This window comes from Peromyscus eremicus, chromosome 3 (genome assembly GCF_949786415.1).
Source record: "Peromyscus eremicus chromosome 3, PerEre_H2_v1, whole genome shotgun sequence".
Classification (NCBI taxonomy): Eukaryota; Metazoa; Chordata; class Mammalia; order Rodentia; family Cricetidae; genus Peromyscus; species Peromyscus eremicus.
This window is the reverse complement of record NC_081418.1, coordinates 24,980,977-24,996,910: the sequence shown is the minus strand read 5'-3', so window position 1 is coordinate 24,996,910 and position 15,934 is coordinate 24,980,977. Positions and strand designations below refer to the sequence as shown.

At 35.5% G+C, this 15,934-nt stretch overlaps 1 protein-coding gene across 3 annotated transcripts in view; it reads right to left on the bottom strand.

The window, feature by feature from the left end:
• Nucleotides 1-15,934, bottom strand: part of Phf14 (PHD finger protein 14) — a 139,347-nt gene that overhangs the window by 84,915 nt on the left and 38,498 nt on the right. For all 3 annotated transcript variants that reach the window (XM_059257383.1, XM_059257382.1, XM_059257384.1), the window contains 6 exons: nt 12,426-12,572; nt 10,697-10,967; nt 10,293-10,399; nt 9,173-9,268; nt 7,326-7,429; nt 5,263-5,394 (listed from right to left, as the gene is read on the bottom strand). In XM_059257383.1, coding sequence (XP_059113366.1) covers nt 5,263-5,394; nt 7,326-7,429; nt 9,173-9,268; nt 10,293-10,399; nt 10,697-10,967; nt 12,426-12,572 — 857 coding nt within the window. The remainder of the gene's footprint in view (nt 1-5,262; nt 5,395-7,325; nt 7,430-9,172; nt 9,269-10,292; nt 10,400-10,696; nt 10,968-12,425; nt 12,573-15,934) is intronic.

Here is a 15,934-nt window from a genome sequence, read left to right as displayed (position 1 = left end):
TTTCATCAGCTCAACGAAATGTCATAGTTTCTCAAGCATTCCAGTCCCGTGTGTGTGTGTGTGTGTGTGTGTGTGTGTGTGTGTGTGTGTTGCCTGTACATGTGGACAGCAGAGGACAACTCGAGTGTTGATCCTCAGGTCTCCTATTGGCTTGTGGCTTATTGATTAGGCTACTGACTGACCTGCAAGCCCTAAAGATCTAGAGTCTCTGCCTGCCCAGTACTGAGATTTACAAGCGTGCACCACCATCAAGTCTGGCTTACAGGGCTTAGAGATATCAAACTCAGGCCATAGGCTTGCATGGTAAGCACTATATGAACTGAGCTTTTCCCCAATCACTCATATTCACTGTAAAAATTTATAAATCCCTATAATATGAAAACATGTACTTTTTGTGTAATCTAGTTTTCAAATTAAAACATTGTCACTTTATTTCTGTTTTTGTAGCTACTACTCATCATTACAACATTGTGTTCTTATGCTCATTCCCAAAGCCACTAAAAATTTAAATGATAAGTAAATTTGTTCTAGAACATTCAGACAATTAAAATGACATGCCATGAAACCCTGAAACATCAAAAAACTCAAGTTACCAAGAAAATTTTGTAACTGACAATACAGAATATGTATTCCAATTTTAAGGTAGCTGTCATGAGTCACGTCATATACATCTACACAGATGGACCATTTTCACTTTCAACAATATATTAAACCCTGTATTCTCCACCTTCAAACACCCTTTAAGATATCTATCTACACAACAGTCTAGTATAAAAGCCACAGCATATTCAATTCAATGGGATCAAAGAACATTTTCAGGGTAAGTGATGATTACCCTGGAAATGTCAAAAACATGTACCTGAATTCATTTAGTAATCTATGGCACTACTATGATGGATGATGTCATTCTGTATGCTGTGAATATGTGTTGCTCTGACTGGTTGATAAATAAAGCTGTTTGGCCAATGGTGAGGCAGAATAAGGTTAGGCGGGACATTCCAACTAGAGAGAGAAAACCAGAGCTGAGAGATGCTGCCAGCCGCCACCATGAGAAGCAAGATGTAAAGATACTGGTAAGCCAAGAGCCACATGGCAAAGTACAGATTTATAGAAATGGGTTAATTTAAGATAGAAGAACTAGATAACATGAAGCCTGCCATGGCCATAGCTTAAAAATATTAGCCTGTGTGTGTTTATTTGGGTCCTAGTGGCTGCGGAACCAGTGGGTGAGAGAGATTTGTCCTGACTATGGGCTAGGCGGGCCACAGGAAAACTTTCAGCTACACTACTATGACACACAAGCTTATTAATGAAGCTCATTTAATTATTTATGTATTTACTTAATATATACATTCTATCAGAGATGGGACCTACAGTTTGTAATTCCTATGCAAAAAAAAAAAAACCTTAAGATTTTTGAAGTAATTTAAGTAATTGAAACTATTAGCTGACAATGCCCCCTCAAAGATCCAAGACCACTTAGCAAAAACCCCAACATAGGCATGAAAAGCCCTCTTTTAATTTGTAGGCTAGGGTTGTCCAAGAGACTTCCAAAACATTACAGGCTATTGTTATTGTCCACAGTTACTCCCCAGAAGTGGAAGGTAAATCCCTATTTATTGAAGACACCATGCACTGTAGGCTTAGGGCCCAGAGGCCCCTAAGCTGGAGCTGACATAAAAGCCTCCTCGCCTGAGGACTAGCTTTTATAGTACCAGAAGGTACCATACAAGCTTCCAGAGGAGGGACGCAAGCAACAGTCCTAACCAGCTATGGTGCCTATGAACCACAACAAATACCAACATGGCACAATTACTGTAAGGGTACAGTCGTGGCACACATAACTTAGCAGTAACCAACAATTCTATCATTGGACTTAACTCCTACTCAAAAAGATGAAAATCATGCCTGGTACTCAATTACCCAGTAATGAATGCCATCGATTGATGGGGGAATGTCTTTCTGTACACTGCGAATATGTGTTGCTCTGATTAGCTGATAAAAAAAGCCGTTTGGCCTATAGCAAGGCAGCTTAGAGGCAGGTGGGAAATCCAAACAGATAGATAGGAAGAGAAAGGAGAGGCAGAGAAGATGCCAGAGAGTCGCCCAAGGAGCAACATATAATGGGACGTAGGTAAAGCCACGAAATATGTGGCAATACATAGATTAATAGTTATGGGCTAATTTAAGATGTAAGATCTAGCTAGCGAGAAACACTCAAGTTTCTGAGTGTTTCTCGCTAGCTAGATGAGCCAGTAGGCCATACAGTTCATAATTAATATAAGCCTCTGTGTGTTCATTTGGGTCTGAGCGGTTGCGGGACCACAAGGCCGCAGTAGCCGGGCAGGACCAGGAAAACTTTCAGCAACAATTGATCTTAGGCCGGAACCTACAAACCACCGCTTTAATGAACCAGCATAATCCCTAACTACACTTTAAATGTTTGTCCTTATACCTATAGGTAAGCATAGTCCTCACACCTCATCAGAAAACATCTCTTTGTAATAGTTAGAAACTATTACAGATAAAACACCATCAATCCAAATGCAGAGTTGTGACATCCAGTCCCAATGAATACATCTAGACAACACTTCTATACCTCAGGAAACATTGAAGAAGAGGGGTAGAAAGATTATAAAGGCAGGGATCAGGGAGTCTGTGTGAAACTGTGTCTCATAGAATACATCCATAAAGTTTCATCAACATGATTGTTTAAACATGAACTGAATAAGGACAACAACAACAGACATGCCAAAGTGAATGGGAACAGGAGAGGGGAAAGACACACCACTCATAGCAATGAGCCTTTAACCCTACACAAAGAACTACTGGCAAATAAGGAATTCTAAGAGTGGGAGAAATAGTCTTCCCAGACAACAGCACACACACAAATTGGTTATCTAACAGCAAATGGTCAGCTCATGAAACATACACACACACACACACACACACACACACACACACACACACACACACGTAACATTATACAGACAGAGCAGGTTATAAATAAGAATATATATGTATCAACATTTATGCATGGAACAACAATTAACGATAAAAGAGGCTGTGAATTTGAAAGAGCAAGAGTAGTGTTTGGAAGCAGAAAAGAGGAGACGATGAAATTATAATTTCAAAAATAAAAGAAAAATATTTCTAAAAACTATTAAATAAAATAGAGTTTCAACACTAAATTACAAAGATCACGTGAGGAGTTATGCAAAAGAACAACATTCACTTTCATGTTGAAATATCAAGAGAATCTTTTTAAATTTGCTACACATTCTGTCCAAAACCACTATCAAATCATCTTTTAAAAAAATAATCTTCCAGCCAGGCATGGTGGTGCAGGCCTTTAATCCCAGCACTCAGGAGGCAGAGATAGGCCTGAGTTCAAGGCCAGCCTGATCTATATAGTGAATTCCCAGGACAGCCAGGTCTACACAGAGAAATCTTGTGTCAAAAAACAACAACAACAAAAAAAAACATTATTTTGGGTAAGATAACGGATGAAATGTCTCCCTGGGACCGGATGAGGGGGAGGGTCATATATCCCCAAAAGAAGAGGGTCAGCAATTCATCAAAGTTGTGACCAGTTACTTGAAAAATGCGGAAGACTGGAATGCACAGAAAAGTAAAATATACAATTCACAAAGGCAAATGCCACATGTTTTCCTTACATGCATGTATCTACATTTTGTATGTTTGTGTGCATGTTGTTTATGTATAGGTGAAGGCCACAGGAAGATATCAGTGTCTTCCTCCATCACTTTCCACTTTATTTTGTTGCTGTTGCGGTTTAAAAATTTTTTTTTCATACAGTATATTCTGCTAGTGCTGTGCTCTCTACCAGCTCCTCCCAGATCCACTTTATTTTTTGAGAGAGGCTCTTATTCAATCTGGAACTCATAGATCCAGCTAGATTAGATGAACAGAGAGCTTCCAGGATTCTCATGTTTTTGCCTCCAAGGGCAAAGATTGCACCCACCCGAAGCCACAAAGCACTCCTTATTCTGGTCCTGGGGATCCAGACCTGGGTCCTCAAGCAGGCACAACGAGCACTGTAACCCACTGAGCCATCTCTCTAGGCCCCCGAATCCATACCCTCTTCAATAGATTGCAACTCCAGGATTCAGGTCCTTTTCTTTTCTAAGACTAGAACACTTATTTTTGCATAAAAAGAATATTCATTTCCTAGTTTTTCCTTGCCTGCATTCCCCTTCCTGAAATACTATGACAATTAGTCTATTAAAATCTGAGCGCCTGCTTCTTCCTTGAACTAAACCTAGGATAAAATTCATTATATGCATCTTGAACTAAACCTAGGATAAAATTCATTATATGCATCTGGGATGGTTAACAGTCAGCTTGACAGAACTGAGAATCACCTGGGAGATTCTATGGCTTTGAGGGATTATCTGGATTATGTTAATTGACATAGAAAACCCCATCTTATTGCATGACAAGATAAAGATCCTTCTGCCTTGACATCCCAGCCATGATGGCCTGAACCCTGAACTGTGAAAATATTACCTTGAACTGTGAGAATATTACTATATTGAGAATATTACCTTTCTCAATCTTAAATTGTTTTGGTTTTTTTTTTTTAATGGTGTTTCATCACAGAAATAAGAAAAGAAACTTTAATAAAATATCTGTAGTGATTCAACATGACTAAGTCAGTGAAAAGACAATTAAGAGATGTTTTTCAGGGCTGAGGATGTAGTTGAGTTGATGGAATATTTGCTAAGCACAACAGAGTCCTGGGTCCAATTCCTTATACCACATAAACTGAGCATGTTGGCATAGGCCTATAACCCCAGCACTGAGGAGGAGAAGCAGGAGGTGTGAAACTGATGGTCATCCCTAGCTATCTAACGACGCCAACATAAAACTACAAAATGAGACTCTGTCTTAAAACAAAACAGAAGTTTTCAGAGTTTCTGGATTTTCAAAGAACGGCTGATGAAACTTAAAATTTATTTAACTTCAAAATAAAAGTAAAGAATTTGAGAAATACCAAATCATAAAATGAAAGAAAATTATACTCACCAGAAAAACCTCTGGCGCCTTATGTAAGAAAGAATACATTGCTAAAAGTTCATTTCTACAAATATTTTATTCATGTAATAGTTAGAAAGACTTACAAATATTCAATTCAAAGGTATGAAAAAGTGCTTTACTATGAATTAGTGATGTAACACAGTTGTACTGCTAAAGATAAAAGCAAACCAATTCCAACCATATCCAGCCTGCTTCACTCACCAGTAACTGTTTTTGGTCTTTCTCGGCATCCTTGTAAGGGGCGGATCAAGGCACCCAAGATGGTAATGCAGCTTACAGGTGTCACACAGTAAAAGGAGATGCTGGTCATGGTTCTTCTTACAAATCCCACAACTTCAATAAAAGCAGCAAATGAAAGTTACACTGATGTACGCAGGGAAACAGTTTAATTACAACAGCTCTGAGTTCAATAGCTTTCAACTTGATAACTCTGTCTTCTGTTACAGCATTTCCAGTCCTTAGAGACTGAGTCTTGCTATAAGGACCAGGCTGGCCCTGATCTCATGATCCCCCTTGCCTTAGCATGTAGAGAATAGGTATGTACAGGACCCTGCAATAACTTATGTTTTTCATAGCATTGTTTTAACAATGCCAGTAACTGTTCTAAATAAAGAAAGTTAAAAGGAGTTTAGATCTAACATAAGCTTTAAGTTTTCTAAAGCTAAACCTATTAAAGAATGGGAATATTTAAGATATGTATTCTCAACATAGCCTTTTAGTTATTACTTGAAATTCATTTAGCATTAGTTCAATTTTTCTTTAAAAACAAACTATGAAAGAAACATAAACTGTGAAAAAGAGTATTCTAATTTTTAAAACTACCCTGAAGGTCAAAAGAAATTATTCCACAAACACCTTTGTTTTTTATTATTAAATGCTAACCTTTCAAATAGCCTTACACATACAAATAAGCTACACAAAAGTCAGATTTTAAATTAAAAAGAACATACTAATTGATATAGTACAAGCTTTAGGAATTTTTAAAACAGCTAACATTTCTTGTGGGAAAAGGCAATTTTACTTCTAAGGAAATGAGCACCATGGCTTGCACATTTAGCATATATTTATAGTGGGAATTACAGAATGAGGGAAAAGCTGTCTGAGAACCTAAGAGAAACAGGAATGCAGAGCAAACTGAAGAACAATAATGTCAGGTATTTTCAATATTCCTGGAAACACATATGTAAAGCAGCAATAATAACAAAAATGAGCAGCATTAACAAAACCAACAACAAAAATCTCACCAGATCTTAAAAGAAAATCAGTTTAAACATATTCTGAAGCAAAAAATAATTGTAGTCATAAAACTCCAACATCTAGTGCTATGCTTAATATTTTCAAAAGAACCAATACGCTTGGGGAAAGAGTGTGGTAATATACTCAAGTTCAGACTATAAACTAAGACAATAATGTGCTTTCCCATATTTCACATATATATACATGTATACATACATATATGTGCATGTTATTTTTACATGTATTTATATACTATAAATACAGCATTTTCTAAATTCTTGCTTATTGTGATTAATACATTACATGAAAAAAGTGACCTCTTATTTTAATATAGAAAAAAATGAAGCCTTTATTTAGATATAGAAAATGAAATTGTCATGTAAAACTACTACAGTGATCAATACTGTTAAAATACTGAACACAGGAAGTAAAGGAGAAAACTATGTCTGGAAATGAAATTATTACAACTGAGCAAGGAGAGAAAAAAGTACAGACAGACTAAAATATAAAATTCATCATCTTTATTCATTACCATTCATCACTACCTAAATCAAAAGCAAAATTTTACAACTCATTCAAGTAAAATATAAATGTTTACTTATTAATTAAGTTCATTAAAAATTATATAATTACTGATTATAAGTAAATTTAAGAGATTAATGGAATATAACAGGCACAGCTTTTAAAGTACTTTTGTACTTTCTTCAGCCTAACACTCTCCCAACTGAGCTATTCTGTCTGGGTATTTTGTAATTTCTTATTTCCATGGAATTCTTTGTTTCCATGGAGCATATGAAAATTTATTCTCAGTTCCTTAGAAGATACATCATTTATCTTTCTGAAGAACAACAAATACCTCTTATATCATCCAATCTACAAAGCATTTTCGATCAAATGCACCTGAAACATACTTAGCTGAAATTCTGAAATGGACCATAATTGCTCTCAGATATGTAAAGTACCTTCTGACTAGTACATATTAGTTGAAAGATAAACAATTATTATTCTTTTATGATTTCATTACTTGCCTATAAAGTACTGTAGGAAGAGCAGACGTCTTTTGTGTGCCTCCTTCTTTTTTACTGGGTTTTCTCTCCTTAGGTGCTCGTAAAATTGCCGGTACATTCAACTTCTATTGATATGAATAAATGTAGTAGATGCTGTTTTAAAGATGAAGTACAAAGCAACATTTTCCCCTATTTGCCACTAAATCTAACTAGATAAGCTAGGATTCAGAGAGGCAAATCTGCCTTACCAGCGATATTAGTAAAGAGAAAGAAAACGATTTTTTAATCTCACTTTCTTCTACTAAAAAGCTACAATTACACACTCATCAGTTCTCAGAATTACACTCCACATTATGAGAAATATGCTACTTTAGCTTGAAAACCCTAAAAGATGAGGACAGTAGAGAAGGCTTAAAAACCTAACACAGTATACTTGGGCAAAAACATCAATCCGTTTCTTTGCAACTTCCCAGCTGTATTGGTGTTTCATAGGTTAATTAGAAAAATTATCTTATTGGACCAAACCCTGTAAAAAAGCGGATGAGATTCTCCTTGGCTCTCCACTAATCTGTAGTATGCTGGCTTCTGAGACAGCAATCATCTATCAAAGTCATTTCTTAGTGGCCCAGTGAGCCCACATCTGTTCAGCCAACTGGAAAAGCATCACAAAATGATAAACACGAATTTTATGTCTGTGCATGCCACCTTCACACAATGCAATTTGCAATCTTCTATGAAGTTATTTAATAAATGGAAATGTCTTTTATAGTAGATAATATTTCAAACTGTAGAGGAGGTTTTTATGGAACAAATATAAACCAAGTGAAAACCAAATGCTAGTTGGCAAGTAGCCTTTTACACTCCCCAAATACCATAATCTTCCAAAAATCTATTAACTACCTATCAACAAGAACAAGAGTTAACATGCCTAAAGGTAACTCTTCCTCTTTGTCTTTTGAAATGAATTATTCTTTGTGGTACCAATGACATGCACTCTGTTCACAAAAGAAGTTTTTTCAAAACCAACAGGGTACTGTACAAATCAACATGCATTACTTTATATTTATATACATTATATCAGGAAGTTGATTTTTACAGATGTCTAAAATTTATACAATTAAAAATCCTACAAATTAATTTACAAAAGAACCACAAACAGTGAGTCTCTATCACCTATAAGTGAAATCATGTGAAAAAAAAATCTTATCATTTATTATACATAGTATTAAAGGACATCTAAAAACCTCCATTTTAGACGTTTTTCTTTTTAATATGAAGCACATTAACAGGCTACAGTTGCTCAAGGACACAGGGCCTTTCCTTTGCTTGTCCTATAACTACTAATAATAGTTACCAATACATACAAAAAAACATACTTTAACATCTAAGTTTCAAAAACTGTACCTCTTGTGCAGATGAAAACAAAATTAACATGAAAATGAATGGCTCTGTTTGAATTTTTTAATTTTAAATACAAATAAATTGCAAAAATGAGCAGGACATAAAAATGGAAAGAAAAAAAAACTGTGACAAAGAATCTAAAACCACTGAATAAAGAATATACTAGAGAAAACTCACGCTTCACATCTTAGCTCATCAGAAATGACAAGTCAATCAATTTGAGCAAACAAAAAACAAAAAATACCAACAAGATAGCTGATGAATGAACCAAATTAAGGTACAGGTTCTCAGTAGGCAGTGGCTACCAGTGGTCTGTAAGTATTTCAGACAGAAATCATTACCCCAGGGGATTAGGCTCTGATCGAATAGAATTATTTAGTTAACAAAGTGGCTATTATGTAAGAAATATGTACTTTGAAAATTCACAGAGAGCAAGAATTGAAGAAACTAACTGAAAAGAAACTAACCTGCCCTGTAATTCGGCCAAGTAAGGCCCATATTCCTTGCCCTTCACTTCGAAGTTTCCCATTCAGATTCTGCAGTTCTTCTAAAGATTCACAGAGCTACAAAAAGATTAAGTCAAATTAGTAAGCTTTTTATGTATAAATATAAGTTAATAAAAATTTCCACATTTATTTTCCATATATTGTAATATATTCAAGTCAGATAACTACTGAAAGACAAAGATACATTATTATTACTTAGTATGGTGAACATGCTCAAGAGAAGGTAAACTCTGTGTTTTTAGTAATGATGATAGTTATATATCTATATATTTCATTAGTTTGGCACATAATTTAACACATATTTTGCTATGTTTTTATCAAATCACACATTTCCATTACTTTTCTCATGAGAAAACTAAGAATCACAGAGGTTCATTTGGCTAAGATCATAATAACTACCAAAAATCTCCAGACCGTCTGGCTTTATTTCCCCATAGTCTTTGGGGATTACCAGACATTATTTCCTACTAATTTCAATTCTTTAAATGTTTTTTGAACAATAATTAGATACCAGTTTAAATATTCATGCTACTTAGAACCTAACAATTCAGTAATATCTTGCTTTATATGATATTAGACAGGAAGATTTAAAGTAAAATTTTAAATGGGGAAATATTTATATCAAAAATACCATCTAATTTAAGAAAGATTACTAATTTAAGGCTGAGTTTTCTAATTTTCAACAAACTTTAAAAAAAAAGGTCTATAATGGTGTGTACAGTTACAAATAAGGAATGAGGTTAGCTGTGTTAGTGTCAAACACCAGCACCAATAACTGTGCGGCCACGTGCAAATTATGTTACCTCGTCACACCTCAGTTCCAACCCCTAAAAACAGGAGCAATAATAACTCACGCCAGCGACAAGGAGAGAACTAATGACTTACTATGTGTCAAGAGATCAAACAGTGCCTAGCATAAGGAAGTGCTCAGGAAGAGAATGATGGTAATGAAAATGATGAAGGCGGATGGAAAAGAGCCTAAGAGCTACAGAATTTCAAACTGAACCACAGAAATGCAATAAAATCACAAAACAACTATAAATACAATCTACTAAATACTGTGTATTTATAGCCAACGTACCTTATTATATTCTACATGAAGCTTTTCTTGCTCATTCTCTAATTTATCCTTTATATTCTTTTGTTCAGCCATATTTTCCTGAATTTGAATCATGCGCATATTTCTCTCTATTTAAATTAAATATCCAATTTTACTTCAGTAGAAAGTAAAGGCTAATACATAAACGTAATAAACATACACAAAGAATCAAACTAGCCATAGAGATGGTCATTTGGATAAACCTACATTGATCAAACAATTCTAAGTATATTTAAAAACAAAATAAAATGTGAGCTAGAAGTTACAAAAGGCTACAACTTAGGAAATTACATATATAACATAGGAATGATTTTCTAAAACATTAATAATACATCAAATTCTGTCATTAGTAAATTATTCTCAGGAAGATTAGTGTCTGTACTGACCAAAATAGTAATTCACAAAATCAGCAGTGAGAGCTGGCTGCTTATGTTTCCTCCTTCCATCCACACTAGAACTAGTATCTGAATTGTCCACTGGAAAGATATCTGTACTGATCCCCATTAGTTCTGCTTTGCGCATCAGTTTACGAATGGCTGAAGCACTACTTGTGAGTGGCCTGGGTAACTTTTCCCTTGGTACCCAGGCTTGTGGTCTGGTAGATCGAGCCAGCTCTGCCTTGGCACGATATTGCTGCAGTCGAGCATTGATCCTTGCCTATAAAGAAATGCATAAAGTTTGAAAGAAAAAATGGAATATATTGCTCATAACTTTTACATTTGCTTAGAGATGGTAGCAATACTAAAATCTTATAATTAAGGCAAATCAGATTTATCAAGTGGTCTTGGAGATGTACCACATAATTCTGGAGTTGTAATAAATGGGTCCATACCTCTTACAGCTGCCCTCAGATGGGGTCCTAGAGCTAAAGAAATGGACACAGGCCCCCATGTCTAACCCAGAAGCAATCTCCAATTGATAACCACTTGCAAATGAAAACTTAGTTTCCTCCAAGGGAGTCTCAATGGGGAAACAAACTACTCGTAAGGATAGGCTGCAGGACCAGCAATAGATTGCCAAGAGAAAACGAACCAAAGCATTGTTAGAGGTTCTTGTCTTACAGTATTATTTCAGACCTTTTCCTTTTTTTAAAAGTTCTTTACTATTTTTAATTTCAATTTTATTTATATAAAACTTTTTTCATCTGTCTTTTACCCTACAGGTCCTTACATATATACCGTGGCTTCCTGTGTGAGATTCCTGTGTATGGTAACAAATGGGTCTGTTTCTTATGCCTTCTTTTGGGTTCTTTTCCTTCTGTCCATTTGTTTTGTCTTATTCCAGTGTAAGTTTCTGTTTTATCTTATTATATTTTATTATTATCCTTTAGAAGCCTGTTTTCTTTTCAAAAAATTGTTTTCTTTTAATGAAAATATATTATTTTCCTATACAACATATCATGATTACTTTCCCCTCCCTCCACTCCTCTCAGTTCCTTCCCACCTCCTTCCCCTCTAGATCAACTCACTTTTTGTCTCTCATTAGAAAAGAACAGGCTTCCAAGAGATAACAACCGAACACGACAAAATAAAATGTAGGAAGATGAAGCAAAAACTTTCATATCAAAGTTGGACACAACAGGAGGAAAAGAGCCCCAAGAGCAGGCAAAATAGTCAGAGATCCATTCATTCTCATAGCCAGGAATAAGTTATAATACTGGTGCAGAGGACCTGGTGTAGACACATGTAGGCCCTGTGCTTGCGGCTACAGTCTCTGTGAGCTCATATGCACCGTGCTTAGTTGATTCAGAAGGCCTTGTTCTCCTGGTGGCCTCCATCCCCTCTAACTCTTACAATCTTTTTGCCTCCTCTTTTGCAGAATTCCCTGAGCTCTGAGGGGAAGAATTTGATGGAGATCTCTAATTTAGACCCTCTGCATAATGTCTCCAACTAAAATTTTCAACATGGAAATAATACTTTACAAATGACTACACCACAGACATGATGAAGAATAATATCTTCAGAAACAAACTCTACTCATGTTTAATCACAAACCACTGCTTAAGTAAAAATTTAAACTATGTTTTATATGCTAGATCTCAATGTCACTCACATCAATAGAAAATACACATGAAATCTGAAAAGAAAACAGTCAGTTTTGGTGTGATTCCCATACCTGTGCTTCAGGAGATAGTTGTTTTTCTCTCTCCTGCAAAGACATTTTACAATAGGACTGTAGAGCCAAGTAGTTTTTTCTTTTCCACTTTCTGTCTAACCTATCTGCATGTTGTTTACAATAAGCAAAAAATGGATCTGCTATATCCTAAAAAAGAAAAAAAAAAAATTGAAAGTTTTTACTCCATAGGTCATTTTAAAAACAAACCATCACCACATAATATTTCTTTTTTGACAAATCTCCTAGTGATGGTTACATCAATAAAATATTGAGGAAGTAATTTTCATACATCATAATAAAAAATTACTTACTGCATTTGAAACGCAATCAACTAGCCTCAAATTACCAACTTTTTTTCTCTAAAGGGCTTTGTTGGGGTTGGAAATATAGTTCATCCATACAACACTTGCCTAACATGAGCAAGACCTGGATTTGATCCTAGCACTGCAAAATAATAAAGGGCCATATGTATTGCAAAATACTGATAAAAAAAAAAAAAAAACATGTTATTTGGGTATGTTTGTGTATTTCTTTAAAAAATTGTTGTATAATAAATAAAATTTCAACAATCTTAGGGAGGAACCATGAACAAATATTAGAGTTACATATCCATAAATGTAATGAAAGCAACAGTGAATACGTGTGTGTGTGTGTGTGTGTGTGTGTGTGTGTAAAAGACAAGCAAATACAAGTACGTGAAAGTTTCCTAACTCATTGCCAATGTATACATATGTTTTATCCTGTACATAACAGACGAGGAAGACCAGACCCTGTCAATAACAAGATTCAGGTACTCCCCTTTTATCCTCTTATAACTAATATCTCACATGGGAACATGGTGTCAGCCAAAGGGTACATTTTAATGCACTGGTCAGGGTAGTCCAAGAAACTCCCAAAACACAGGTTATTTCAACTGCCCCGGTTGTCTCCTAGGGGTTGAAGATAAGTCTCTATTGCTGGAGATACAGAACCCAAACAATCCAAGTTGGTTCTGACCTGAAAGCCTCGTTCCTGAGGACTAGCTTTCATGATACAAGATGGCACCATGCAAGTTTCCAAAGGAGAGGAGCAACTAATAGTCCTACCCAGCTATGATGCCAATAAACTAAAGAAATGACAGCATAGCATGCTATCTCAAAGGGTTCAATGATGGCATGCATACCTCAGTGCTAGCCAACACCTCTCTAATTCAACTTAAGATCTACTCAACAAGAGGAAAACTATGCCTGGTACTAGAAGCCTAGGCAACTACCAAGGCTAGTGAAGTCATGGATCTTGGAGCAGAACCTGAAAACACCAGTTTATTAAACCAGTATAATCCTAGCTACATTATAAATATTTATCCTTATGTCTATAGGCAAGTAGAGATCTCACCTGTCATCAAAGATACATCTCCTTGCAAGAGACAATAGGCCATTACAGAAAACTACAACTGATAAAAATACAGAGAACAAGTGACCATGGAGTACCCAGCCCCAACTGATACGTGTACAACTCAACTCCTGTACATAAGGTTCAGGGATCAGAGTTAAGAGGGAGTGGAAACAAAGCAAGAGCCAGAGCAACAGGAAAATCTGCTATAAGATTTCATCTCCTAGAAATGATATCCATGAAGTCTCATCAATACAGTTGCCTAAATAAGACCTGAACAAAGACGACACCAACAGATACACTAAAGGGGATAGGGGCTCCAACACTAGACAAAAAATAATTAAGGCAATTAAGAAATGATGAGAGCAGGAGAAGTAGTCACCCATGGGCAAGTACCTCAAATTGGTTATTCAATACCAAGTACTGAGCCCTGAAATCATACACATACAAGTAACCTTATCTTGACTGAGTAGAGAAGGTTGTATTTATATATTTAGTAACACACACACACACACACACACACACACCAATTAAAGCACACACCAATTAAAGAAATAATAGCTGTGAATTTGAGAGAAAACAAGTGGGAGAAAGTGGGAAGGGTCAATGGAAGGAAACAACTTTAAGAACAGTAGGGTAGAAAACAACCTTAATCCTAGTCAAGACACAAATCATTTCTTTAAATATAACAAAAAATTAAAGTAATTTGCATATGATAGCTATTAAGAAACAGTTGGCAATTCATTCTGTAGGTCTGTCCCTATAAAGATAAGATATCTATGTAGTTTTTTTATCTAAGTTATACTAAAAGGGACTCTTAGTTAGATAGGGATTTATAATCCAAAGAGAAATGACACTTTCAGGCAGGTACATTTGAAACAGAATAGAAAGAGAAATAATAAGCTTGAAATTCTGATCTGTACTTAAGATTTTTAAAAGCATATAAAGCAATTCTGTACTATGATACTCATAGATACCAAAGTATATGGCACTGTGTAAGATTAAAAATTTGAAGATGTAGACACCGATTTGGACACTAATATAAAACCTAACAAAATTATTTCAAAGTAACAATATAATCTCTATTTAAAAAAAAAAAAAAACAGAATTGACATGGGTTTATCCTATACACACTTAACCTGAAGAGGTTATTTAATTATCCCAAACCAGACTGAATGTGTGTTCTGTGCATGTGCACATGTTTATGTTTCTGTGTGGAAGCTGCATCTGTCTTTTTATTGTCATTGTTAATAAGGGTTTTTTAGGTCCTAAAGATCAACAATTTGGCGAGGCTAGATGGCTAGCAAGCTCCAAGGAGCTGCCTTTCTCCTTTTACTCAGTATTAGGATTACAGGCATGTGCCATCACACCCAGCTTCCTTCAGGAGTACTGGAGATTTGAACTCAAGTTCTCATGCGTTCATGGCAAACACTAAAAACTGAGCCATCTCCCTAGTACTAAGACAATCTTAATTAATGCTTAACTACGAATTTTAAAAGTTAAGTAAGAAATGCAATGACTCTGTATCCTGAGGAATAAAAAAAAAAATGGAATGAGGGGGAAAAAGATATAGATCAAGTCAGATATATATATATATATACATATATATATAATTTTAGGATATTCAGTATATTGATATATATTTAAGATTGTCATATTGCATATCGCACTATATATTCCTACTTCTGTTATAAATATCTTGTGTATTGTCACAGTTTTGAAGTCATCGTTCTTTACCATACATTTGCTTATAGACTGTTTACCTTGTTTACGTGAAGCCTTAGTCCTTAGGTTATTTTGGTAGATAAGACTTACAGATTTATAGTCACCTATGCTTGTCATCTCTATAGTTACGTTAGTTAGGTTATCCAGATTTACAGATACATAAGTCAGATGGACAGGTAATCTTCAAACACTTTATAGACCTAGAGAATATGGCATTTGAATAACTTAGAATTCTGTTGACGTGAGACACAATTGCTCCTGGCTGCACCAATTTGATCCCGAGAGAATGTTGGGCTTCTAAGACATTTCCATTTGGAAGTTTGTCTTCTTGGCACAAAATGGCCTACTGGGCAAAGAACTGCCCTTGCCTCGACGGCTGACAGTACAAATGCAATGCTGTCCTTTCTGGACAA